The 27,555-nt window shown below is 42.0% G+C and overlaps 1 protein-coding gene and 1 long non-coding RNA gene across 2 annotated transcripts in view; both read right to left on the minus strand.

Moving 5' to 3' along the window:
* Positions 1-23,963, minus strand: part of PIK3C2A (phosphatidylinositol-4-phosphate 3-kinase catalytic subunit type 2 alpha) — an 83,251-nt gene extending 59,288 nt beyond the window's left edge. Inside the window, exons 1-2 of the mRNA XM_084895442.1 lie at positions 23,824-23,963; positions 8,711-9,833 (exon numbers count right to left, since the gene is read on the minus strand). Of these exons, the coding sequence (XP_084751568.1) occupies positions 8,711-9,769 (1,059 nt within the window). The 5' untranslated portion in view covers positions 9,770-9,833; positions 23,824-23,963. The remainder of the gene's footprint in view (positions 1-8,710; positions 9,834-23,823) is intronic.
* A 2,019-nt stretch (positions 23,964-25,982) lies between these two features.
* LOC311628323 overlaps positions 25,983-27,555 on the minus strand; it is a 34,939-nt gene continuing 33,366 nt past the window's right edge. Inside the window, exon 3 of the long non-coding RNA XR_014796006.1 lies at positions 25,983-27,287. This is a non-coding gene — a long non-coding RNA (uncharacterized lncRNA). The remainder of the gene's footprint in view (positions 27,288-27,555) is intronic.

Genomic DNA, 27,555 nt, shown 5'->3' on the forward strand with positions numbered 1-27,555 from the left:
CTAATATATTCAGAGACAGAAGCTAAACCCAGGTATCCTGGCTTCAAAATCACATACTTAATTAACATATCGACCTATCTCTCAAGTCTGTAAAAAAAAAAAAAAAAAATTAATTCAATGAGAAAAACATATGACCTTTGCAGGAGCAATGTTAAAGAAAACCTCTATTTTTGTTTGACCCAATAGTTATCTTTCCTTCTTTAACTATTTTACATGTTTTACTTAACAGATTTTGAATCCTTAGTGACATTTCTAGATTTTTTCAAAAATCAAATGTTGCATTTTTTACAGTGCCATTCATGAATGAGATTCTTTCACGCAGGTTATAAGTTTCAATGGACAGTGACAGAAATAGATTATAATAACTAACTCTCTAGTCATACATTAAGGTAATAATAGACTCTGGAAAGTTAACTCAAAAGTTCTGTCCACAAAGTAAAATATAGCTGGGTTGCCAATGATTTTGTCTCATATATTAACATTAGCATTTTTGTTTGTTTTTCTTCACTCTTTTTTTTTTAAAAAAAAATATATTCTTATTGAATTCAGAGAGGAAGGGAGACAGAAAGACAGAAACATCAATGATGAAAAAGAATGGTTGATCGGCTGACTCCTACATGCCCTCTACTGGGGAATTGAGCCTACAACCCAGGCATGTGGACCTAACCGAGAATTAAACCAGACCTCCTGGTTCATAGGTTTGATGCTCAGCTACCAAGCCACACCAGATGGGCTCTCTACTCTTTCTAAAAAAATTGTTTTTCAATTTTACACACAGTCTCTTAGCTCTTGCCCCAACTCTTCTCCACTCTACTCAAACAACCTACCTAAGCATCAAAGTATCTCTTTTCTCCATTGATCTTGCACACTTTTATGTGGCACTCAAGGCTTTGTATTTTGTACTGCAATTTATATGCACACACAGCTTGACTCCCTCTTCTAACTCAAATTCTTTAAGAATGAGGTCTGGGAAAAAAAAAAAAAAAAGAAGAAAGAGGTCTGCAAATGATTGATATTTGTAAACCTCACAAGGTATACTCTCAAGTATTTTTCAATGTATGAAAGAGACAAATGATAATCAATAAGAAAATAACTGCTAATGCTATTATCCAATATATGGAACAAAGAGATCTAGATTTGAGGATCATTCATCAAATTTCTGCAATTTCCTACAGGGATATTTATGTCTGCTAATCGCTGTCAGCCTCATCAGGAGCACTGAGAGGGCAATATCCCAGCCAAAGGGGTTTTGGGTCCAAGTTCCATTAAAAGGATACAGTCTCTTTAGAAGGCTAAGGGTTGCACTCACTGGGAATGAAGCTGGGACATCTCTCTCTCACACACTAAGAGATTGATTGATTTATTATATGAAATTAAATCATAGAATTATAGAGAGTGACAAGACTGGACCACAGTTGGCAAACTGGATATCCAAGAGAGTCAAAGGCTCCAGTCTGAATCTGTCAGGCCAAAGATTAAGAGCCGAAGTTTCAATTTGGATCTGAAGGCAGGAAAAAAATCCAAGTTCCAGCTCAAAGGCAGTTAGATAGGAGGAGTTCCTCAAGGGCAGTCGGATCAGCCTTTTTGTTTTATTCAGGACTTCAACTGATTGGACAAGTCCCATGATATTAAAAAAGACAATATGCCTTTCTTCAATCTTCTGATTCAAATATTAATCTCGTCCAGAAACATCCTGACAGACACACAAAATTTCTGACTAAATGCCTAATCACCCCATGGCACAGTCAAGTAGACACATAAACTTAATCATCACAGCCTCTCAACCATAATGACCCACAAAGTCACATCACTATGAAAGTCTAAACCAGTAGTTTTTAAATTCTGTATCTTGGAGCCCAAAGAATAAAGCACTGAACAAGAGAAAACAGGTAACAAACATTAAAGACAGCCAAGAACAAAACTTTAGGCAAATGCCTAAGTTTAGAAGCTAGACAAAGAAAAGGAGTCAAAGATTATAGGATGAAAAGTAGGAAGCATGACTAGGGCAACAGAAGAGAAGTTTCAAAAAAAGGATGTAGTCAATTGTTGCAAATGAAACAAAAGGGGTGGAGAGTGAATGTGGTCAGTAGATTGGCAATTAATAGTCATATTACCAGAAGTAAGTTTCTGCAATATGATGGAAACAATAGAGGGCAAAGAGAGATTGGAAAGGCAGTAAGTACAAATTCCCTTATAAAAAATAATGGTAGAAAATACTTGGAGGAAATAGGAAAGGGAAGGAATATCTCTTTCCTCAATCCAGAAAGAAGGGCAGATCTGAGATGAGGAAGTACCTACAAAGAATAGCCTTGACCTCAACATTAAAAAAAAAAAAAAAAAAAAAAAAAAAAGGTAATGAGGTCATTTACTAGAAGAGTGGTAGAAAGGGTTAATTAGGGGATTAAGGAAAGCAGTGAAGATTTGAAATGATTCACAAAAACTTATCAGTATATATTGTACTGATAAGTTTTTGTGAATCATTTAAAAGCAGTGAAATGATTTTGTGAATCATTTTGTGAATTATTGTAAAGCAGTTATAAGAATGGGAAAGCTTTATGCCTACAAAAGTCCAAGGTTCATGCCATATTACCCCAAAATTAGATAAACACAATACTAAGTTTTTAATAAATATACCGAAAGCATTAAATATATATAACAGTTACTATTTAGAACTTGGTTACTTCCTTATTGGAATTAAAAAAAAAAAGATCCTTTTTATTATCCTTTATTTTTAAATGTATTTTTTTATTTATTTCAGAGAAGAAAGGAGAGGGAGAGAGAGATAAAAACAATCAATGATAAAGAGAATCATTAATTGGCCACCCTCACTGGGAATCGAGCCCTCCCTGAAAATCAAATTGTGACCCTTTGGTTCATTTGTCAACATTCAATCAGTGAGCCACACCAGCTGGACTTCCTTATTGAAATTTTTTTTAAATTGTTACAGAAAAGACTGCAGTAACCTATCCAAGTAGAGTACTACATTCAACTAGATAATGAAAATCATGTTTTGTTCAAGTTTCCCTCACCTTTAAAATTAATAATAGACAATGGGAATATAAGTTTATAATGTTAATATAATTAACTTTTAGAATGAGTAAATATCAGAACTTTGCAGAACCACTTCTATGAAAATAACTTAATTCATTACTCAAATTTATGAAATGTGCTCAAAATAGCTAAATATATAGCTATTAACTCAAAATCCGATTTAAATTTAAATTGCCATAAGACAGTTTTAAGTAGTATTCCTTTTCTTGGTTTTATTCACAAAACATTTGAACTAAAGTATTTAGATTATTATTAACAAAACAAGACACTTAAAGGAAATAGGAAGTAAGCTTGCTGAGTAAGAAGAAAACACCCTTCTGAGTTTTCACCACAAAGCATAAAATTCTAACAGCTTTCAAAAGAGTAATTAAGTACATAAAGTAACTAAAAAGAACAGACTTCACAATCCTATTTCTCAACAAAAAATATAAACCTCAGAGGAAAGCTTTTAATTAGAGATGAATAGTGTATGAAAAATTAAAAGCTCCATCTAATATTTGTACCACAAACTTCCAACACTACTAGTGTTCTATTTGCCTTCCCCTTTTTGGCCTAAATGAAACCAAACTTTATCTTCTTATACATAAAGAAAATGATAAGAGAGGATCCAAGATGGCTGCTCGGGTATACACCTAGCCGCAGCAGCTCACAACAATTTCAAGGGAATACAACTAAAATGTAGAGTGGACATTGCCCAGAGCTACAGGTAGTCGACTGACTGAAAACTCTACAATAGGAAGGAGGGAGAAAACCAGAAGGAAAATCAGAGGAGCTGAAAAAAAGCCTAAGGTACGGAGACATGCTGCGCGCTCGCACGCACGCGCGCGCGGAGAGGTCGCAGCCGGAGAGGAGGAGAGGGCTGGGTGCTGCCTGGCGTTCCCTAGCAGGAAGGAAATAGAACCCCCAGCCTGGGCTGAACCCCCGAACCGGCAGCGCTGAGCCCCAAGTTATGGGCCAGACCCTGGGGACCCAGGCTCCGGCAGGGGGAGACAATCCCGGGGGACGGCGAAATGCGGGGCCCCCGGAGTCGCGCGCACATGGCGCGCAGAGGACTGAATGTTGACTCTGATGCTGGATTGCCCTAGCCGGAAGAAACAAAGCCTCCGGCGGCAGCTCTGAGCCTCAGTCCAGACCGCCCCGAACTCCAGGTCTGGGCCAGTCCCTGGGGACCCAGGCTCGGGCAGGGGGAGACGGAGCTGTGAGGTGGAGTCCTGGGAGCGCGGCGAAAGGCCGAGCCCCCGGAGTCGCGCACACTGTGCGCAGAGGACAGTCTGTTGACTCTGATCCTGGACTCCCCTAGTGGGAGGGAGAAATAAAGCTCCAGACTGGAGGAACGCCCCGAGGAGCAGGAGCTCCTGCCGGACACCGGCCAGCCGGGCGCCAGCAAGGAGCCGGGCGCCAGCAAGGAGCCGGGCGACGGGGCCCCCAGTGGGGGGGGTGCCCCTGAGCCTTCGACTGCTGAGCGCTGGCAACGGAGCCAAGGACGGGGGCTGCTTCCTGGGCGGCGCTGACCCCGGCAACAGGCTGGAGCAGCGCGGGAACCCGCGGAGAACAAGGGGGTGCCACAGGCCAACCTGCTGAGCTCCCAGGACAAGGAGGAAGAAACCAAAGAAGTTCTCAATGTGAAGAAATCAAGTGAGAGCAAATGATAGTAAAATTACTTAAGAAAGAATACAAAGAGGATCTTGAAGGATCAAAGACTAAGTCAGAACTCAACGCACCAGCCAACATTGCAACATAAATGCGTTTTGTTTTTTTTTAAAAAAAGAAAAAAAAAAGAGAAAAAAGGGACAGAATGTTGGAACAGCGGCGACCAGGCCTAGAGTGGCCAGGCACAAGGCAGTGGCAGCTGGGCCCGGAGCAGCAGTGGCCAGGCCCCAGAGCAGCAGCAGCCAGAACATGAGCATCAACGGCCAGCACTGGAGCAGCCAGACCTGGGGCAGTGGCAGCCAGGCCTGAGGCAGAGGCGGCCAAGCCCAGGGTGGCCAGTCCAGGAACACCCAGACACGGAGTGGCTGGGCCCGGAGAAGCCTGGCCCAGAGCAGCCGGGTTGGGAGCAGCCAGGCCCAGAACAGCAGTAGCCAAGCACGGAGCATCCAGGCTGGGAGCGGCCAGGCTCGGAGCAGCCGGGTCGGGTGCGGCCAGGCCAGGAGCAGCGGCGGCCAGGCTGGGAGTGGCCAGGCCCGGAGTAGCTGGGTCTGGTGTGGCCAGGCCTGGAGCAGCGGCTGCCAGGCTGGGACCGGCCAGGCCCGGAGCAGCAGCTGCCAGGCTGGGAGCAGGCAGGTCCGGAGCAGCCGGGTATGGTGTGGCCAGGCCAGGAGCAGTGGCTGCCAGGCTGGGAGCGGCCAGGCCCGGAGCAGCCGGGTCTGGTGCGGCCAGGCAAGGAGCAGTGGCTGCCAGGCTGGGAGCGGCCGGGCCCGGAGCAGCGGCTGCCAGGCTGGGAGCGGCCAGGCCCGGAGCAGCAGCTGCCAGGCTGGGAGCGGCCAGGCCCGGAGCAGCCGGGTCTGGTGCGGCCAGGCCAGGAGCAGTGGCTGCCAGGCTGGGAGCGGCCGGGCCCGGAGCAGCGGCTGCCAGGCTGGGAGCGGCCAGGCCCGGAGCAGCCGGGTCTGGTGCGGCCAGGCCCGGAGCAGTGGCTGCCACGCTGGGAGTGGCCAGGCCTGGAGAAGCGACTGCCAGGCTGGGAGCGGCCAGGCCCGGAGCAGCCGGGTCTGGTGCGGCCAGGCCCGGAGCGGCGGCTGCCAGGCTGGGAGCGGCCAGGCCCGGAGCAGCCGGGTCTGGTGCGGCCAGGCCAGGAGCGGCGGCTGCCAGGCTGGGAGCGGCCAGGCCCGGAGCAGCAGCTGCCAGGCTGGGAGCGGCCAGGCCCGGAGCAGCCGGGTCTGGTGCGGCCAGGCCCGGAGCGGCGGCTGCCAGGCTGGGAGCGGCCAGGCCCGGAGCAGCCGGGTCTGGTGCGGCCAGGCCCGGAGCGGCGGCTGCCAGGCTGAGAGCGGCCAGGCCCGGAGCAGCCGGGTCTGGTGCGGCCAGGCCCGGAGCAGCGGCTGCCAGGCTGGGAGCGGCCAGGCCCGGAGCAGCAGCTGCCAGGCTGGGAGCGGCCAGGCCCGGAGCAGCCGGGTCTGGTGCGGCCAGGCCAGGAGCAATGGCTGCCAGGCTGGGAGCAGCCAGGCCCGGAGCAGCGGCTGTCAGGCTGGGAGCGGCCAGGCCCGGAGCGGCCGGGACCGGAGCAACCGGTCCCAGAGCAGCCGGGTCGGGTGCGGCCAGGCCTGTAGCAGCAACAGCCAAGTCCAGAGCAACTAGGTCGGGAGCGGCAGTGACCAGACCCGGAGCAGCTGGTTGTGGAACGAACCAGAGCAACAGAGGCCAGGCCCGGAGCAGCCAGGCCCGAAACAGCTCGCTCCTCGCCTGTACCTGCCCAAGGCTGCCTCTCAGACATGGCTGGAAACTTTTGCGGGAACTTGAGGGTCTGCTGAATCAAGTGATGAAGGCTTAGATCTGGATGTGTTGAGTTAGTATAGCGCTGGGGTGTTGATCTGTGAGTGCCTTGGGTGGGGCCTGGATGAGGCTGGTTGACCTATTTGGAAATGTCTTTTGTGTGAAGTGTATCATTGGGCATGTGGAGGTATTATTGATATGAGAAAATGCTAAGTAACAGATTTACTATCTGAAAAGGGATTTACTATCGGGGAAAGGGAGGGAGGAAGAGACTGAACATAAACTGTGCACCTATGGATGAGGACAATGGGGGATGGGGAGGGGGCAGAGGTTGGGGTGGGAACCTGGTGGAGGGGGGAAGAAATGAGGAACCTTTGTAATAATATGAACAGTAAAGATTGATTTAAAAAATAAATAAATAAATAAATAAATAAATAAAAATAAAAAAAAATAAAAAATAAAAAAAAAAAAAGAAAATGATAAAATCTTGTGTTAATAAAAGGGCTTAGAATTTTTCTTTAAATATAGAAATCCTTTTACAGCATTTGTAATAGGTGCACACCAAACTTCTGATTGAAGGCCTTCAGTAATTGTGCATTAACAACCTATTGGCTACTTTTATAAATACCTTTGTTGACATTTACCTATAATACCTGCCTCCCTGAATTTTCTTCCCTTATTTTACTTTTAGGGACAATAAAATTTAAAATTAAGTTACTAAATTGAATTTCTTAATTCACAGAGATATATAAACAAATAAGATTTACTTAATTTTCAAGTTTTCTATAAAATATTTAACCTTCAGCACCTATCACTTGTCTCTATTAAAATGAAACACAATGCTTGCTATTTAATGTAGCACAAAGTAACATGCTTAATATAATGTATTGAAAATTTTAGTATATCACTATTTTATCTTTATTAGAATACTATGGGCCTGGCTATGTAGCTCAGTTGGTTAGAGCATAGCCTTATACACCAGAGGGTAGTGAGTTTGATTCCTGTCAGGGCACATACCCAGGTTGTAGGTTTGATCCCAGGTTGGGGCACATGCAGGAGGCATCTAAACAATGTTTCTGTCTTTCTCTCCTCTCTTCTCTGTCTCTCTTTCTCCCCCCCCCCCCCTTCCTCTCTGTAAAATTTAAAAAACAAATTGTAATTATAAAAGCAAAATACAAATCTGCAATTAGATATATTATATTTGGAAAGGAAAAGTCTAAACAGTGCTGTCTCTCTTCTGAGGGAAGACATCCTGCCCAGCCACCCTTTAATAATTTTTCCAACACAGTAAGACTATATGAATTCAACAACTACATCATATAATCCTACATAATAAAAGGCGAATAATAAGCAAATCAACTAAGCAGCTGCTATGATGTGCACTGACCACCAGGGAGCAGATGCTCAATGCAGGAGCTGCCCCATGGTGGTCAATGTGTTCTCACAGGGGGAGCGGAGTGCTGCTCAGCCAGAAGCCGGGCTTACAGCTGGCCTGGCGAGTGCAAGGGCGATGGTGGGAGTCTCTCCTGCCTCCAAGGCAGCACTAAGGACCCCTGGCGGACATCCCCCAAGGAATCCTTGACTGCAAGAAGGCACAGGCCAGGCTGAGGGACAACCCCCGACCCCAGCCTTGTACATGAATGTCATGCACCGGGCCTCTAGCAGACTATATTTACACTCCTCCTTTTTATCTATATAGGTGATTAAAGAGAGTCCTTTAAATGGCTTTTCTCCTGTCTCTCCGGGGTTATCCTCCTTCTCTCCCTTTTGCCATTCATTCATGGTTAAAAGTGATAAAACAATATAATGAGGAACAATATAACAACATAAAAAATAAAATGAGAATTTTTATAATGGAGTTAAAACCACAATTCCTTGTTTTACCTTGAAAAAATAAGAGATAAGGAAAAGTAGGGCCACATAAAAGAAGACATGGAGAAACAGATAAAAATCATTTTAAATGCCTATCAGTGATAGTCAGATTCTTGATTGGAAGTTCTTTCAATTTATAATCCTTGAAAAAATAACAGTAACAGCAAGCAATCTTTCAATAGACCAAAACACATTTAATCCTTTACCATACAGTTTAAGAGTCACAGCACACTTAAGAACAAGAAAATAAGATTCAAAATGAAAAATCTTTTACCTAATAAATTATGCACACAAATATGAATTTTGTGTTACTACTAAATTTGATAAGTTAATTAAAAAACAAACAAACACAAAACTGTACCTGAGATATTTGGCCCTGAGTTGTTCGAATATTTAAAGATTGGCTTCTTGTTACCATTGCCCCAGAAAGAGATTTTCCATTCACCTTTCTTTCAAGGTGACAACTTGCTAGTGATCTCTCTTCAAGAAGAACAGCATCCCAAGGATCCTCTGCTAGCAAACCTGGGACATTTTTCTCTTCTTCATAGTCTAATACCTCCACACTGTCCACCTTAGGCTTACTTAGAGGATCCAAGTCTAACCAGTCAAATTTACTGATATCTTCAGACTTTGGAGATACCTGTAGATTGCTTATTGTAGCTTTTGAATTTGTTATCTCCAAATCAGTCCTTGCTTTTCCATTTTTTAAAAATGCCGATGTACTAGCTATTTTGTCAAACAGCTTTGCCATGTCAGGACTGACTACTGGACGACAGATAGGTAAGCTTCCTTGTGGATGAAACTGTGTGGCCGATGTCAAAGGATATGAAAAATATGGAGACTGTCCTGGAAGACTTAAATATATAGGTTCTGTGGTTGGAAAAGTAGGCATTCTTGGATTAAAGCCATTTTGGAATGCAGTCTGTTTACTACTATACGTTGACTGATAAATAGAAGGTAAAGTATAAGTGGAAGGCCCAGATAAACCAGTTGGCCACTGTCCTCTCTGAATAGTAGGTCTAAGATACAGCTGTGCTGAAAACGAAGGGCTCAGAACAGGAGTAACTGGCATTGCAGGTGTTTTCTTTGTCTCAAAACTGTCATCTAGCAATAGTTTCTCCAGTTCAGCTTGAGTTAGCTTTTCTACATCAATATCAACTGCTCTTTTTTGGGTATCTGATTCAGGAAACACCATGAGGTCATAATCCTGTTTGTTATAATCTTGTGCTCTTTGTGTGGTGCTGCTTGACAACTCAAAGCCTCGATGATTATCAGCTACTTGTCTATCTTTCTGCAGTTTTGCTAAAGCCTCTGCTTCCATCTGTAACGCTTCTTCTTTGTCCACATCTTTTGTTCTTGTTGGGTCCAGATGTGAAGATGAACATTGCTTAAATCCATTGCTGCTGGATATCTGAGCCATGTCCACTTAACAGACCAACCTTCCTCTAATCTATTTTTTTTCTTGTAGCTCCCAAAAGCAAGACCTATACACAAAAATAAACATAATACTCGATTAAAATTTTTAAACACATTTTCTTTTTAATCTAGTTCATATAATTTAGTTAGGCTTTAAAGCCACATACAAACACATTACCAAATAAAATAAAATGAAGTTAGGGTGAAAGAACACTTAAAATTTCTTATACACTCACTGTTACATGAGGGAAGATATTTAGACATAGACGACTGCCCCATTCCCGGGAAAGCTACAACAATAAATGAACTCAACAAGCTTTCACTTCAGCTTCACAATAGCTACCCATAAACTTCTGCCAGAATTCTTGACATGAAATGGCTTAAATGCTAGTCACTATTTGCAAGAGTTACAACAGGTTTTACTGTTATGTAAATAGCAAATCAAAGAGAATTTCAATCTTTTGCTATTTGTTAAACTACTCAAAAGCCAATTAGCAATAAAAGTACTCAATACCTAGTAAATAAAATTAAGAAACTAACAATCCATCAAAATATCATATGAAAAACTATTAAGTTTATCACAGTTTTTATCATACTTCTATTCTGATTACCTTTAATTAAAATAGTTATAATACTAAAATTTCTCCTTTTCAAATTGCTAAAATATTTATTCAGAAGACAGCTTATTAAACTTTCTCAAAGATCAGTGTTTTTTTTTTAATTTATACTTCTCTGTTTAAGAGAAACACTTAATTCAGATGAGATTACCCTGTGAATAGGATCAATTAAAGGGTTAGTTATAAAAAAATAAATAAATAAAAAAAATTAAAGGGTTAGTTATCTACTATGCAACAGAGGGCACATTTTATGCTTCTAATCAGAATAATACAGGTGTTAAGTGTGGGTTCTGGAGTCAGACCACCTTGATTTATGAGACGGTATGACCTTGGACAAATGATTCCATGCTTTAGTTTCCTAACTTCTAAAATGAAAAAAGTATCTACTTCTTAAATGATAAGGATTAAACGAAACACTGCAACTCAAAGTATTTACCAGTGGCCTTGAGTATAAGCACTAAATAAATGGCACCTATTACTGATCTAATCTAGTATGAGATATACCTAATTTGAAGACTTAGAAAGCAAGAGGGTTCCTGTTTACACCCTTTTCCTAGCATAGTGCTTGTCTACAGTATACACTTAATAAATATTTAATGAAAGGACATAGAAAAACACCCAAAGCAAATTCAAATTAATATAACACAAATGAAAATCCTAAGTGTTGAGGTAATACTAAATTTTTTTTAAAAAGTATTAGTGATGAGAACATGAAGAAAGAGGTATCCAAGGAAGACATCCTTTGCAATTCTTTTATACAATTACTAGAGGCCTGGTGGGGTTCCTAGGCCTGGCCTGCGGGAGATAGAAAAACCGGCCTCCGACATCCCCTGAGGGTCCTGGATTGTGAGAGGGCGCAGGCCAGGCCGAAGGACTCCACAAGTGCATGATTGCGGCTTGGGAGGGACCATAGGAGGGCTCTAGGGTGTGTCTGACTTGTCTCCCTACTGGCCCAGTCCCAAACAGCCAGACTCCAGCAGCAAGCTAACCTACCAATCGGAGCATCTGCCCCCTAATGGTCAGTGTGGGTCATAGTGATTGATCTAATGGTCGGATAGCTGAATTTGAGGCATTTCACTGGAAAGCTATTCCAAGTTTTTCCCTTCTTGGTAGACTACAAATTAGGAACAATGTACACTTAAAATTTGTACACTTCATTGTATGTAAATGTTTTATCAAAAGAAAAAACTGAACACAAATATTGACTCTTGCTAAATATGCACAAAGTAATTGCAATGGTTCTCAACCTTTCTAATACCACACCCTTTAACGGTTCCTCAGGTTGTGGTGACCCCCAACCATAAAATTATTTTCGTTGTACTTCATAACTGTAATTTTGCTACTGTTATGAATCGTAATGTAAATATCTTGTGTTTTCCGATGGTTTTAGGCAACCCTGCTAGCGATTCTCAACCTGTGGGTCACAAGGTTTAGAATGGAAGAGTCTAAGACCATTGGAAAACACAGATATTTACATTATGATTCATTAACAGTAGCAAAATTACAGTTATGAAGTATCAACGAAAATAATTTTATGGTTGGGGTCATCACAATATGAGCAACTGTGTTAAAGGGTCGTGGCATTAGAAAGGTTGAGAACCACTGAATTAGAGGAAAGTATTAATATCTACAATTTACTTTGAAATGCATCAAAAAATAAGATGAATTGATTAATGGAGAGATAATAGATGAATATGTGATAAGGGAAGTAGGGAAAATGTTATCAGTAAAGTCTAGGTGGTAGGTATACAGGTAGTCACTTTGAAATTGTTTCAACTTAGCTAGATTACTGAATATTTCCCAAATAAAATGCTGAGTGCAGGAGGAATAGACACAAATTCCTCCCATTCCAGTATACACTGCCCTTTGCAATGTGACTTTACTGCTCCTCCCATAAGGAGGTGGGGGTCTACTTCTTTACTTCATCTAAGCTGGTTTTATGACTTTCTTTGACTAAGATAATATGAAAGAAGTGAGTGACACTATGGGAGTTCTCAGTTAGGGTCATAAAAGGCCAGTGCTTCAGTTCTTCCTCTTTTGAGTGCAGCCACTGCCATGTGAATACTTATAAAGAATGAGAGCCAGGAAAGAGAGGCCCAGCCAATAACCAGCACTGACCACCAAACATGTGAGTGAAGTCACCCTCTTAGACCATCCATCCATAGTCCAAATGACCACACCCACATGAGTGACCCACATGCATGACCAGCAAAAGAAACCACCCAGCCTAGGTTCCAGCCAAACTGCTAACCCACAATATCATTTTGCAATGGTTTGCTACACAGCAATAGAAACTGATAAACCTTTTATTTTTACTTTTAGAACACAAAACTAAAGTTACTCACCTATTTAACAATAATTTCCTGTTTTAACCAGGACAGCTACCACCACTACCTTCCCTTTACAATTCAGAGAATGAACAGTTCCCTTTTCCTTTCTAAAGCTGCTCCCTTTGCTTATATCCTTAATCCCACTAAATTCCCCTACTTCTTTATGATTGCCTCCTTTGCATTATTAATTTCTCCTTTACTTGTTTTTCTGCTCCTCTGCCATGAAAGCGTTCAAGTTTTCTCCATACTGAGGGGAAATTTTCTCAACATTTTCTTTTAGACTCCAGTGGCTTCCATTTCCATTTTCTCCTTTCAGGGCCCAACTTCTCAAATGAGTCCTTTCTTTACTCATTCTTAGAAAAAAACCTACTTGTCCTTTAGGGCCCAATTCAAATATAGCTTTTTGCCTGAAACTTTTCTTAATGCAGAATTCATCTTTTTACTAGTAACTCAAATCTTTATTTTGTAGACTTTATGCTGCTTTTGCCTGCTTGGCATCCTTTCTTCTGGTAGTGGTATCTATAATGTCCTTTTTGGAAACTACTTATCTCCTTTTTATTCCATCTAGTTTGAATAGGGCTGGACCATACTTACACCCCAACCACTCCAGAGGATCCAAGACTAGCCAGTCAGAGTTAAACCCAGGACTTCTGAAACTTTGTACAGGAAGCTCATCGTTGAGGTTGCTAAGCTGAAAGGGTGTAAGCCTAACACTGCTGTCACTATCTTTGCCTCCACTTGAGGAGATGCTACCTGAGAATGTGTATCCAAGCCAGAAGAGAGCAAAGATAATTGAGGCAGCTTCTGAATATTACATTAAGTATATGGGTCTAACCCATGTTCAAGGCCAGTCTTTTCGTTTATGTGAGGCAATAACTCTTTGCTTTAGCTACTTTAAAATTACTTTCTGCCATGATAACCAAAAATACCTTTATTAACACAGAATCTGTAATATGCATGTTCACCTAACTGACTAAAATATGCTTCTTAGGTGCAGAGGCCTACTTTGCTCATGTTTTTCTTCCCTACAACATTTAAAATCACCTTGCTTAATAAATATGGAACTAAATTTAATGAATATGTGTCAACAGGAGGGAATAGGACTGATGAACAGTATTGAAAAAGGAATTTCAGATAAAACAAGAGTATGGAGGCTTTATTGGAAAAATGAGTCAAGTGTAAATTGCCTGTTACTGAACACCACAACACATTGCCTATTCCCCCCTCCCCCCCCCAAAATCAGGTGGATAAGAACAAATTAACAATTTACAAAGAGATAAAGATTCATCTTTCACAAGCATAATGACACTGTTATTTAAGTATTCTCTTGGCTCCCATATTTGATAATAATATTACATAGTTCTGAAAGGGGATGTAGATTTTTTTAAGTGAGTTTGAGATACAGTTTATTCGGTGGAGAACATATACTTATTGCAAGTATTTCAAATTAGTGTTATTGCCCATTTACTAACAAAAGTATAAAATTGTCTGAAATACATTTTAATAATTGAATGTGGTATTTCACATTATCAATTCATTTGCTTGCTCAATCCCTGGTTCCAACCCAATATAGTGTGCTAAAGTATATAAAATAGTATGCAAAAGTAAGTATATCTAAAGCAAATTCAACTCAGTGATAGTGATCTATTAGCAGCTAAATTACTATACTTTAGTTTTCCATGTGAATACTTAAGTGGTAAAAAGAACTTTAAAAATTGTCCAAAAGTAATTCTGTGCTTCAGCTATTTTCCTGGAGCTGCTATACTGACATGCTCCATTAATTTTTAAAAATGAAACTTCATCTGATGACAAACATTTAACAGGGAATAATTTCCTGCATGCTAATTCAAAATGAAAATGTCAATGCTAATGTTCTCCTAACTCAAACTGGGAAAGACAATATAAGTAGTGTTTGAATGATGACTGTATGCCATCTGCCAAAAATTTCCCAACATAAAGTAACCCAGTAATGAACTCAAGGCCATAGCTACTTTAAATTCTTCAAAAGAGGCAATTAAGCTATTCAGTTAAACTTTTGGATACCAAAAGAATTAGTTTAAAAGCTCTTGGCTTCTTCTGCGGTAGACATTCATTTAGAATTTAAATTTAAATCTCAGAAAAAAATAAAGCAAGCCAGCCCTGCTATCCATCTAAATACTCTCCCATCTTAAAATTAAAAAACAAACAAACATCTAAGAATATGGAGAAACAATTATTTAAGTTCAACAATACAAATCTATCTTGTCTACAATGAAAGAAGAAATAAATCTTTGTACCTCCCTGGAATTGAATATTATGCCACCACTAAAAATAAATTTATGAAGACTATAATAACTATGAAAAATATTTATTAAAATTGTAGCGCCCTAGCCAGTTTGGCTCAAGTGGATAGAGTCCATCTATGGACCAAAGAGTCCCAGGTTTGATTATGGTCAAGGGCACATACCTCAATTGCAGGCTCCGCCCAGGCCCAGGGGCCTGGTCAGAGCTTGTGCAGGAGGCCACGAAGCAATGTGTTTCTCTCACATCAATATTTCTCTCTGTCTTTCCCTATCTCTTCCACTTTCTTTCTCTCTCTCTCTCTCTCTCTCTCTCTCTCTCTCTCTCTCTCTCTCTCTCTCTCTCAAAAAAAAAAAAAAAAAATCCTTAGGTATTTAAAAAAAAAATTTGTAGTAAACATATACCTCATGCCAAATATTGCTTTAAGCATCATATTAACTAATTTAATCCTCACAAATTCTATTAAGTAGCTATTATTATTATCCCAAGTATACAAATGAAACTTAAGCACACAAGTTATATAATTTGCCCAAGTTCATAGCAGCTAGTGGTGAAATCAGGACTCAAATGCAGGCAGTTCTAATTCACTATGATATATTTTAATATTAACAGTTACCTAGAGAATCATTAAGTGTCTAAACATACCTTATTCATTATAAATATCAAGTTTCTTCCTTAATCTATATGCACTAATAGATTTTGTTGTTTCTTTTAATTCTACCATTACATAGTTATTACTGCTAGTTAGTTATAACATGTATCAACTTACTGGTTAATTTTTTTTTATTACCAGATGACTAGCAAGTTTATAATTTCATTGAGGGCATGAATTCTTATTTTATTCACCCTCTACTCACAAACCTGCCATAGTTCTTGAATGAATGCACCAACAACTAGAGGACTTAAGACATCAATTCTTTAACAAAGAAGTTCAAATTCTGAAACAAAAGAACATACTCAGCCTGGCCAGTGTGGCTCAGTGATTGAGTGTCAAAGATCACTGGTTGAATTCCCAGTCAGGGCACATGCTCAGATTGTGGGCTTGATCCCCAGTAGGGGGCATGCAGGAGGCAGCCAATCATTGATGTTCTCTCATTGATGTTAAAGCCTAAAAAAATAAAGCCTATCTGCTGAAACCGGTTTGGCTCAGTGGTAGAGTGTTGGTCTGTGGACTGAAAGGTCCCAGGTTCGATTCCAGTCAGGGGGGTGTATGTTGGTTGCGGGCACATCCCCGGTAGGGGGTGTGCAAGAGGCAGCTGGTCGATGTTCCTCTCTCATCGACGTTTCTAGCTCTCTCTCTCTCCCTTCCTCTCTGTAAAAAGTCAAAAAAAAAAAAAAAAAAAAAAAAATATATATATATATATATATATATATATATATATATATATATATATATAGTATTTGGAAGTCATCTTACCTATATCAAATAATAAACCATTACTTTCTTTCTCTCAGACAAGACAATCATTTGTGAATATTCTCAGAATTGGTTTTCAGAGACACATTGTCCTTTTTAGTCAAGTAGAGTGGAAGAAGTGTCAGAAATGACTGTTTAAAGAGGGAAATACCCAGCAGATGTGGCTCAGTGGTTGAGTGTAGACCTATGAACCCGAAGGTCACGTTTCAATTCCCAGTCAGGGCACACGCCCAGGTTGCAGGCTTGATCACCAGTGTGAGGTGGCAGGAGCCAGTCTATCGATGACTCTCTCATCATTGATGTTTCTATATCTCTCTCTCTCTCTCCCTTCTGCTCTGAAATCAATAAAAATATTTTTAAACAGCCGAAACCGGTTTGTCTCAGTGGATAGAGCGTCAGCCTATGGAATGAAAGGTCCCATATTCGATTCCGGTCAAGGGCATGTACCTTGGTTGCGGGCACATCCCCAGTAGGGGGTGTGCAGGAGGCAGCTGATTAATGTTTCTCTCAAACATAGATGTTTCTAACTATCTCTCTCCCTTCCTCTCTGTAAAAAATCAATAAAATATATTTTTAAAAATATTCTTAAACAAATAAAGTGGGAAAGAACTTCAACACATGGTAGGTTGAAGAGAAGGATTCAGGGAACAAAGACTAAAAGGTATAATAGTAGGACATAAATACTAGTTCAGATTCTGGTTTGGTAAATAACGGAATCCAAAGCACAGATGAAAACACTTGTAAAGGAAGCGATAGGATACTGAAGTGATAAAGGTAAGAAAACAATGGATGACTGGCAGTGGGGAAAAGCCAATGGTGGAAAGTATATTTACCTTTCATTATCTAAACTCTAAAAGACTTTCAAATATTTTATCACTGGCAAGCTTTACTATTAAAAAAAACAAAACACCTGATAAATATGTGATAGCAGGATTTTCTCTATTAGGGAAAAAATGAAATTGAAACCATAAGCTGGATATAAGAGGCTTCTCCGTTTTTTCACAAGTTAAAAATGGATGAGTCTAGCGTGACTCCTGCCTTCTTTAACCTCCACACCACACATAAAATTATGCTTTGCCCAAGTACTACAAACAATTAATAAAGGGCTTGATTCTCCCTTTTTGAGAAAAAGCAATAGCTACACTGTTGTCTAATTAGCACTGACAGTCATTATACTTACTACCTTCAACCCTTAGAAGCAACATTGCACACATAAAATATTCATAACCAGGGCATTAATCCAGAATAACTTTCTATATCTATACATGTGCATATGTTTAGGAGTGGGACAAGGAAAGGGGAGATACAGTCACAGCAAGAGGTTCCTGTTGAAAGACATTTTACTGACAAAGTAGTTTTCATTCTAACTCAGCAACCCAAGTAGTACTGCTTTGTGGAGATAATTGCTGAACTTTGGACTACTTTATTGTTCATTCACTTAACATGAATAACTAAATACACTCTAACATCACCCAATTCCAACATGATAAGTAACAGAAACCTTTTGTGCTAGGTCCTATGGTATGTGCCTCCATTCCAACTTGAATTAAGATAGGAAGAAATAAAACTGAGTAGCAACTGAGAAACCCCAAATAGAGAATAATAATAATAATGAAAAACTGATATGAACACTTCTGGAATTTTGCCCCAAAATTCCATTAATTTCTATGGTTAACAAAATCTTGATTTCACATACCAACTGCATGAAATTGCTAGTTTTGTAGAACAGTGATAAGAGAAAATTATGGACCCAAGCTCAAATATCACACTTCCTTCTGTGTAATCTTATGCAAGCTACTTTATCTGCCTTTGTCTTAGTTTTCACACCTGTAAACAGATCACATGCCATAGTGTTGTGTGGTTAAATAAAATTATATATATAACTAGAGGCACAGTGCATGAAATTCATGCACTGTGATCTAAAAAAAAAAAAAAAAACACACACTAAACTAAAAAGAGGAGTCAGAACAGTTATAAATTACATTAGAAACACATATAAAGTAACTTAATAAATCAATTTGGCTATGGAAATTCATAGCAATATGGTTTTGTTGACTGGTTTAATTAGATTTCCCTTAGTGCTTATCTGGGGGGGGGGGGGGGGGGGGGGAGATGCGGGCTTCACATAATTACCAAAGCTGCAAATAGAACATTTAAAAAGTGTTTTCCTGTCCCCTAATTGGACAGGTATTTTCCTAAGTCTGTCTATCTCCCCCATCAACATCCATGTCTCCCCACCCCCTCTCCCCCAATACCTCACCAGAATGTAAGTACCTGCACTGATTGCTCTCTATTGTTTCCTCTCTCTGCACCCTTTTATCTTGAAAGGATTTTTGTCTTTGCTTTTTCCTCTCATTCCACAGCAGAACTGTAACAATACTTAATATCTTCCTGCTTCTTCTGTTATTTTCTGAAGGCAAACTGCCAATTTTTGTTTTTATAGGAAAACACTTTTTTTTTAAGAGCCTGCTTCAGTACTGCAAAATATAAACCAATTTTCTTAACTCTACTATTCCTTTCTCTTCTCATAATTAAATTCCTTATTAAATCCCTACTTATTTCACAATAGGAGCAAGCATCACTCTGCTTCTCATTTATAGTCACTGATCTCTCCTTTAGTCCTCTTAACCGTGTCTTCCATACTACTCAAGCCACGACTTCAAAGCCTGTGCTAAGATTTCCCTAATCATCCAGATAATATAAAATTGTGCCATTGGCCTCTAAATTTTTTATAGCAGATGTCTATTTATTCTCATCTCTTACCTCACCTATGTCCTGTCCTTATCTTTTCAAATAAAGCTTGCAAATCCTTCCTTATTTATTTTCTCTTATCTAAATTTCCCCCCAAGTTGTTCTCTGTGCATTGAAATAACTCTGTCCTTGACACTTCATCACCTTTTCCTACATCAACCCTTTAGGACCTAAATTCTTGTCAGAGCCACCATGGCTTAGTGGTTGAGCCTCAAACTAAAAATCAGGAGGTCACAGTTCCATTCCTGGTCAGGGCACATGCCTGAGTTGCAGGCTCAAGGCAGCTAATCAATAATTGTCTCTCATCATTGATGTTTTTATCTCCCTCCCTTCCTCTCTAAAATCAATAAAAATATATGTTTAAAAAAATCTAAATTCGTTATTAAAAAAATCTTGCCTCATTAACTCTCATCTTTTTAAAAAGTACCCATACTATCCCTTTACAGCTTTTGTTTCCCATTAACAAGTTTTTATAACTACTTGTAGTTGGTCTCTTCTAAGTGGAATATAAACTCCCAAAAGGTAGGAAGTATCCATTATTTTATACATTTCAAAATCTGGTAAGTGCTATGCATCTAAACAATGAAGTACTACAGTATATGAAGAGATGCACTGAAAAAAATATTGTAAGACAGTGTTCAAGCAGTGCCTCTAATGTATTATGCTAAATAGTTACAACCTCACTGGGCCTCGTTTTCCACTTTAACAAAATGAGAAAAAAAGCCCAGCTGGGCCCTCACCAGTTTGGCTCAGTGGATAGAGCCTTGGCTAGCGAACTAAAAAGTCCCAGGTTCAATTCTGGCCAAGGGCACATGCCCGGGTTGTGGGCTCAACCCCTCTCCCCTCAGTGGGGGGCGTGCAGGAGGCAAGCCAATCAATGATTCTCTCTCATCATTGAAGTTTCTCTTTATCTCTTTCCCTTACTCTCTGAAATCAATAAAAGATATAAAGAAAAAAGCCCAGCTGATATATCTCAGGGGTTGAGCATCGGCCTATGAACCAGGAGGTAATGGTTCCATTCCTGGTCAGGGCACATGCCCAGGTTGCAGGCTAGATCCCAATAGGGGGGGTGCAGGAGACAGCCAATCAATGATTCTCTCTCATCATTGATGTTTCTATCTCCCCCTCCCTCTCTTTTCTTCTCTGAAATCAATAAAAATAAATAAAAATAATTGTAAAAAAAGACTTGCCTTGTTTACTCACAGAAAATAAAGTCTGTGAAGGTAAAACGCATCAGATAAGTTATAATCAGTAATCAATAAAAATACCAGGATATTATTTACTTTATCACTGTTAGTCATAGGTACTTGTTTAACCTAAGGCTCTGGTGTTTTGTGTGTGTGCTTTTTAAACCAAACTCAATGATTAGCAAATTAAGTGTATCAACATTGTACATTATTTACATAAATAAGTGAACAGTTGTAATATATAATACTAACATATATGCTTAAGAGTAAGGATGCTAATTATATAGTATCTTATGTAAATGCATTTTAAAGGTTAAAAAAGAATACTTGCTAAGCCTTCAAATTAATAAAAATCAAGAATGTTTAAAAATCTCACTCCCTTTTATAACTAAATAGCTGCACTTAAAATTTTAAGACAAATGGAAGGTGTTTTTTTTTTTTAATATGTGGTTGGTGTTTTTAATTGATTTTAGAGATAAAGGGAGAGGGATAGAAACATCCATGAGAGAGAAACATCTGTTAGCTGCCTCCTTTAAGCCCTCAACTGTGGGTAAATCGTGCAATCGAGGCATATGCCTTGATCCGGGAATCAAACCCAAGTGACCTCCTGGTTCATGGATTGAAGCTCAACCACTGGGCCATCCTAGCTGGACTAAAAGGTCGTTTAAATTACATATATCTCCTTAACTGCCTAAAATGTCCATGTGTACACTCCTATTGTATTTTGAATCCATCACATGTTGTAAAGAACAGATACAAAATATAAAGGAACAAAATAAAGATATAAAAAATGTGACTCCATCACAGAAACAAGGTAAACAGTTTCTTCTAGTTCCATATGAACAACCTGAAAGACACCCTACAGAAATATCATTTCCAAATATGACCACAATGCCAATAAAAAAAAGCATCATGGATGAATACTATCAAAATGATTACAAATTAGAAATGACTTTCACATTTTGCTTTTCAAGCAGGAATCTAAAATAGAAAAGCAGAATTTTTATACTTTAGACCTGCACTGTCCAATATGATAGCTATTAACCATGTGTAACTATTGAGTGTTTGAAATGTGGGTGGTCCCAGATGAAATGTGTTGTAAGTGTAAAATGTACACTTACAAAGAATGTACTCAGTCCATCTCCATCTCCCAGTCAGGTGATCATATCCTTTTTAGTAGTACTACTTGGGTCTACTACTGTCCTTAAAACCATAGGGTTATAATTTGGGTGTTTGTCTCCCCCAGATAAACTAGAGAACTTGAGAACAAGCACTGTCTCATTCATCTTTCTATCCCTGGAACCACTGGAGTGCCAGGCACCCTTAAAGGGCCCCTGAAAACAATAAGATCTTTCACAGAGTAAAGTTTCAGCCCTACTGCTAACAAATCAAAACATATACTATATGAATGCACAGCACTAACACATTCACCTTTATCATTTACCTGCCTTAAATGCTTTTTAGAATATGGCAAATTTATAATAAAATGGTTAATTTGTATTATCAAAACAATGCAAGTTATAAAGCATTAAAAAAATGCTCTGCACTACTGCTCTGAAAAGTTTGGTCTGATGCTCTGATAAGAAGTCTGAGCTCTTGGGAAATCCAACACCCTCATTAGGTATAAGTTCGCTTACTGAATGAGCTTATTAAGTAAGAATATTGTGCAAGATGAAAGAAAGATTCCTACACCTGGGAACTGATACTGCCATCTTCAATTAATTTAAAATTCTGGAACCATTGATGGCTGAAGGGAGAAACAATCATATGCTAATAGACAGCTAATTACATAATAGTTTCTAAAATTCCTAATTGCAAGCGTGCCAACTTTCATATTCTATAAAACAGAAGAAAAAACTGTGAAACTTATGGTTGAAAACATTAAAATCTATTGCTTGCCAAGAAAAATGGCAAGCACCATACAAATAGCAACAGAGATTCAGAGATTTTCATTTAAAAAATTACTCTAGAATCTGTTAACTTAGGCAAAAAAAATAACTTGTGGAATCTCTGTATGTGCTTTGTACCGACATAAAAATCACTTTCGAATTAAGTTTGAGTTAGCTAATAAAATTTCTATTTTCATTCAGTCATAATGCTTTTCATTATGTGAAAAGTGACCTCAACTAAGGCGCTTCGGTCTAATTTGCCACCAGGAATAAGAGCACCAACCTCAACTGCTACGGCAGAGCTGCTAAGTCTCTCCTAGGGAGGCCTGGCCACAAGCCAAGGAGGCAAAGGTACAGCTTCTCCGGGAATCGGCGTTCCCGGACCTCCTCACGTGCAGCCTTCCCCCTTTAAACTGTCTTCGCCCCTCTTCCAACAGCTTTCTTTTGTCTGAATCTCTTCTCACTTATGGCTTGGATACTCCCGATTTGTTAAAAATAAATAAATTAATTAATAATCATCATCATCATCATCATCATCATCATCATCTTCCCAATTGCCTAACACCGCCTGGAAAGATTTCAGGCTATCTCTTTAATAGGTAATCTGGTTCAAAGAGGAAGGCCTCTTTTCCTGACCCTCAACGCCCACGGTTACAAATAAAAATATAATTGCAGCCTCCCCTTTTCTCAGGAGACTCCAGGGAAAGAACTACCGCAGACTCTTCCACGCTCTTTATCCCCAGACTTTCCTCCTCGCTCAGTTTACTTCCTTCCTCATTTCCCTTCTCAAGCCCAGCTCGCCACTTCCGAAAAGAATTCCACAGCCAGAGAACCTCCTCTTAAAGCCAAACCATGAAGTGAGGAAAATAAGTATGTGCCGCTTTTTTCCCCCCGCCTTCAATTATTTATTGTTCCTCCGTCACTCAGGAAGTTCGTCGGACCGCCCTCCCAGAAAGACGATGCGCTAAATACACACTGAAATAAACAGTCTTTCCCCAAGCAAGTGGTTTCGCGCAAAAAGGAAAAAGAAAAAAAAAAGGGGGGGGGCAATCTCGGGGAAGTGGGGTTAAAAAAAAAAAAAAAAGAATCCTTAGCCCCCAAAGCCCGAGGTGGGAGGGATAACAAGGTGAAAAGGGGGAGAGGGGAGAGAACATAAAGCGAGAAGTGTAATTAACACACAAGTCGCCAGGCTCAACCACTTCACATTTAGTTGAGGAAAACCACAGAGACTCCAGCCCGGTCCCTAGGGACACGGGGCGGCCTTTCCTTCCCTTTGGGGCTAACCTAACTCCCAGCCCCCCGCCCCAGTTCCCGATCAGAGGGCCTGGGAGGGGCGCAGGCCCCTCGCACCTTCGGCGGGGCAGTCGGCAATGGCCCGGGTGGAAGCCAGGCCCGGAGGGAGGTGAGTCGGGCTGGGGCAGCGTCCAGAGGGCGGGATGGAGGGTCAGAGGCGGGCAGCCGCGGGACCGGCGGGCGGCCGCGGCAGGGACCCTTCCATCCCGGAATGCCCGGGGAGGGGGCCTCGCCGCCCTGGCGGAGCTGCGTTCCACCCAGGCACCAGCCCCCGCCGCCCCCGCCGCTCCTCACCTCACGCTGCCTGAGCCTCCGTTTCCACCACAACCCGAGCCTCCGCAGCCACTATCCGAGCCATTTTCCGCTCAGCTGCCTCAGCCGCCGCGGAAAGCTTCGGCGGACTCCGCGGCCAGCCAAGCACAAACGTCACTTCCGGTCGGGCGGCTTTGCGGATTGGCTGGTGCGGACGGCCTACCTGAGGCAGCGGGGCGGGGCTTGGGAGCGTCCTGCGAGGTGCCAGCGCGGAGGGCGGGTGCCAGGGTCTGGCTTTTCCACTCGGGAATGTGGCGCGAACTCTGGACGCCTCGCGCCTCGGCCCCAGAGAGCGGAGCGGGGCCTCCGCGGACTCTGGCCGGGCCTCCAAAGCCCCGCCAGCCGCGGACGTGCCCGGTTGTGTCCGCGCCCTCTCGGGGACTCCGCGCTCGTCCTCGGTCCCGGCGGCGGCTCCCGGATTCGCGGTCTCCGCCCCGGGCCGCGCCGAGTTTAGTTTGCGGTCGGAAGACTGAAAGGAATAGACCAGATAACACTTTCCTGATTTTTCACGGCGGAGCGGGTGCTGGTAGGGTGTGTGGTTAGGGGCCCATAAGGTGCTCATTTAATCCTCACCACAGCCGAGTAAAGATAAGAAGCCCAGTAAGTCCCAGCCAGTGGTTTCTTTTCTACGTAACCAACTATCTTCACATACAATCTCCAGAATACCTTTCTCATGACCACTGAATGAGAGAATGCGTCTAAAGCGGTGTGCCCTCAAATGTTAGATGACAAAAATTACATCACCATGTCCAGCAGGTAGGAAACTTACCCACATGTACAGATGATGAGACAGGGGACACAATTCAAATTGGTTACTAGCTTCAATCCATAGCATTTTTACAAGATATTTCCCTTAAACAGTAAGAGAAAGGTGTTTGCTCCTTCCAGATATTCACAATCTAATGTGGTACAGTGGTTTGAGCTGCAATTCACAGTGTAATGTGGTACAGTGGTTTGAGCGGTCCCCCCCTAAATTTGTGAGAAGTCTATAAGGAGAAGCTTATCTCCAACACATAATAGGAAAGAAATCTAATATTTTTTTTCTTTCTTGAGGGGTGGTTGGGGAGCCGGGAGGATTTGAGGATTTGAAGTGGATGCAGTTCTCTAATTGCTGTTAATAGCTGTGCCTACACCTCCCAGGAGATGAGATTGGATCGAGTGGTTATTCTGTGAAAAGTTTAGAAGCAACTGACTACCAACTCCAGTCCCACCACCCTTCCTATCCCTAACTGTCCAACCCCCTCCAAGCACACACACTTCCAAGCAGGCTTTACACACCCTAGAAGAATGTCCCTTAGGAATTCCCTTAGTTTCACAGCATTGTTCCACTTTATCTTCTCATCAAAGGAGGAATTTTGAGAATTGGCAGCTCTTTCATAAGATTAAATGGAGAGGGGGAACCCCATTTATCTTGGGACTGGTGTCCTAGCTTCTGCTCCAGAACAGAGTGTACCTTCAGAAAAGAAGGAAGAGGCTTTGAGAGAACACTGTATCTTGGGGGAAGATTAATTTTGACTTACTTGTATTTTTCTTAAAATTTTCTTAGGAGAAATATCTTCCCTGGGTTGCAACAGCAGAGGACCCTTGCTTGAGTGAGTTCCTTGGTAGTTCCACTTTCATTATTTACTTACTAGAGGCCCAGTGCACCAATTCCTACACGGGTGGGGTCCAGCCTGCTCGGTCCCCATTGGGGCAGATTGGGGCTGGGCCTGTGGGGGAGGGAGAGGAGTAGGGGAGGAGATGGTAGGAGACTGGCCGTCCTACCTCAATCAGGACCCAATCAGGGCCTGACAGCTGGGGGAAGGGGCCTAGGCGATTGGCCAGTGGGCCCCACCCCCTATTGGGAGGCGATGGGGCAGGGGGGTGGGGAGGAGGGCTGCAGGCCATCATGGTGGTGGGGTCCATTGGGGGCGAGACCAGCCAGGGGTGGGGCTAGATAAGGTTGGCTGGCCACCCTGCCTCCTATGGGGGGGGGGGGGTGATCAGGAGTGGGGCTGGTGGGGAGGGGGCGGAGAGGGGATTGGCCGGCAGCCCCACCCTCTGATGGGGCAGTTGGCTGGCTACACTGGGCATCATAGCCACTGGTTGTTTCAGTCATTACAGCACTGCTTGAGCCAATTAATCACAGACGGGTTGAATCATATATGAGCATTTATTCCAGTATTGCAGACAGTATGGGAGAGCAACAGGTCATCCACAAAAATCTGTTCTGCCCCTTCCTATAAGCCAGCTGCTTATATGGGTAGGAAAGCAAAGATTACATGGGAAAGTAAGATTACAGGAATGGGAAAATGGGCAAGGTATAATGGTTACAGGTTACAGGTAATGCAGGGTGGCAGGTGAGTGCCTCTGGGATTAGATTGTTTCAGCCAATTACCCAACCGCACAAGATCCATTCCAATGGAGTGTCTTTTTGGATTGAATCACCAGCACCCATCCTTGAACAATTTAAGCAAGATTAGAGGCAAAGTTACACCGGGCAAAAAACACCCTAATGTACAATATTTACAAGTGCACACAACAGATAGACAACCATCTGTTGCTTACCGTGCACAGCCAGACCTTACCATGCACAGCCAGATAACGTTGTCTCAACCCTGAGCAGATCAGGCTCAGGTGTGGGCCAAGGCAAGGAGAGGCCATTTGCAACTAGGAGCTGATCAGGCTCACGAGACTGAGGGTGAAGTAGGATGGAGGGTGGTAACAGACAACTGACTTCCCTGTTACAGAATTACAGAGTGCTTGGCTCAACTTAGGTCTTAGGTAAAATGATGGGGATTGCTGGGACTCAAAACAGGAAAATTCCTGGCAGTGCTGAAAATGAAGAGTCCATGCCTCAGCTCCGGGAAACCGCAGTCCAGGCACCAAGTGGAAGCCCAGTAGTCACCCAAGAGGACTCCCCACTTGTGTCCCACCAGAGTTGCCAGATGATGTAATCAGACAACCAAGGGGTCCGGGCTGCCTGTCACTGTTTGAGCCAATTAAGCAGAGATGGTTTGAATCATATATGAGCATTCATTCCAATACTGCTGGCAGTATGGGAGAGCAGCAGGTCATCCACAAAAATCTGCTCTGTCCCTCCCATATGCCAGCTGCTTATATTGGATAGAAGGACAAAGATTTGTGGGAAAGTAAGAAATACAGGCATGGAAAAGTAGGCATGGTGTAATCATTATAGGTCACAGGCAATGCAGCAGGTTGGGAAGGTCGTAGAGGGCGGGCACCTCTGCCCACCCCCCACCACCACCAGATTACAGGCCATAGGGGCTGAGGGTTGCAAAGGACAGGCTGGAGGGTGCCTCTGGGACTAGATTGTTTCAGCTGCGAGGTTGTAAATCAGTCCATGATGGTAGGCAGTTCTCAGGAAAGGAGATTGGGCTGCATTCCAATGTTAGCTCACACGTCCCAGGGCATATAACTCGCAGCCAGGTTAGAATATGTTTTTTCTAATCAGAACAGAAAAATCACAGTTAACAGAGCATGATTCATATTTCTTATAATTGTAGCTATTCTATTCTGCCCCTAACACTAGATCTGTAAAAGGACCCTTGCCCAAGCATGCTGGTACTCATAAGATTTCCTGCCTCTAGGAATGTGATAAATAAATTTCTATTGTTTATAAGCAAAAAGAAGGAGGAGGAGGAGGAGGAGGAGGAGGAGGAGGAGGGGAAGAAGAAGAAGAAGAGGAGGAGGAGGAGAAGAAGAAGAAGAGGA

This window comes from Pipistrellus hanaki (genome assembly GCF_964339955.1).
Source record: "Pipistrellus hanaki genome assembly, chromosome: 9".
Lineage (NCBI taxonomy): Eukaryota > Metazoa > Chordata > Mammalia > Chiroptera > Vespertilionidae > Pipistrellus > Pipistrellus hanaki.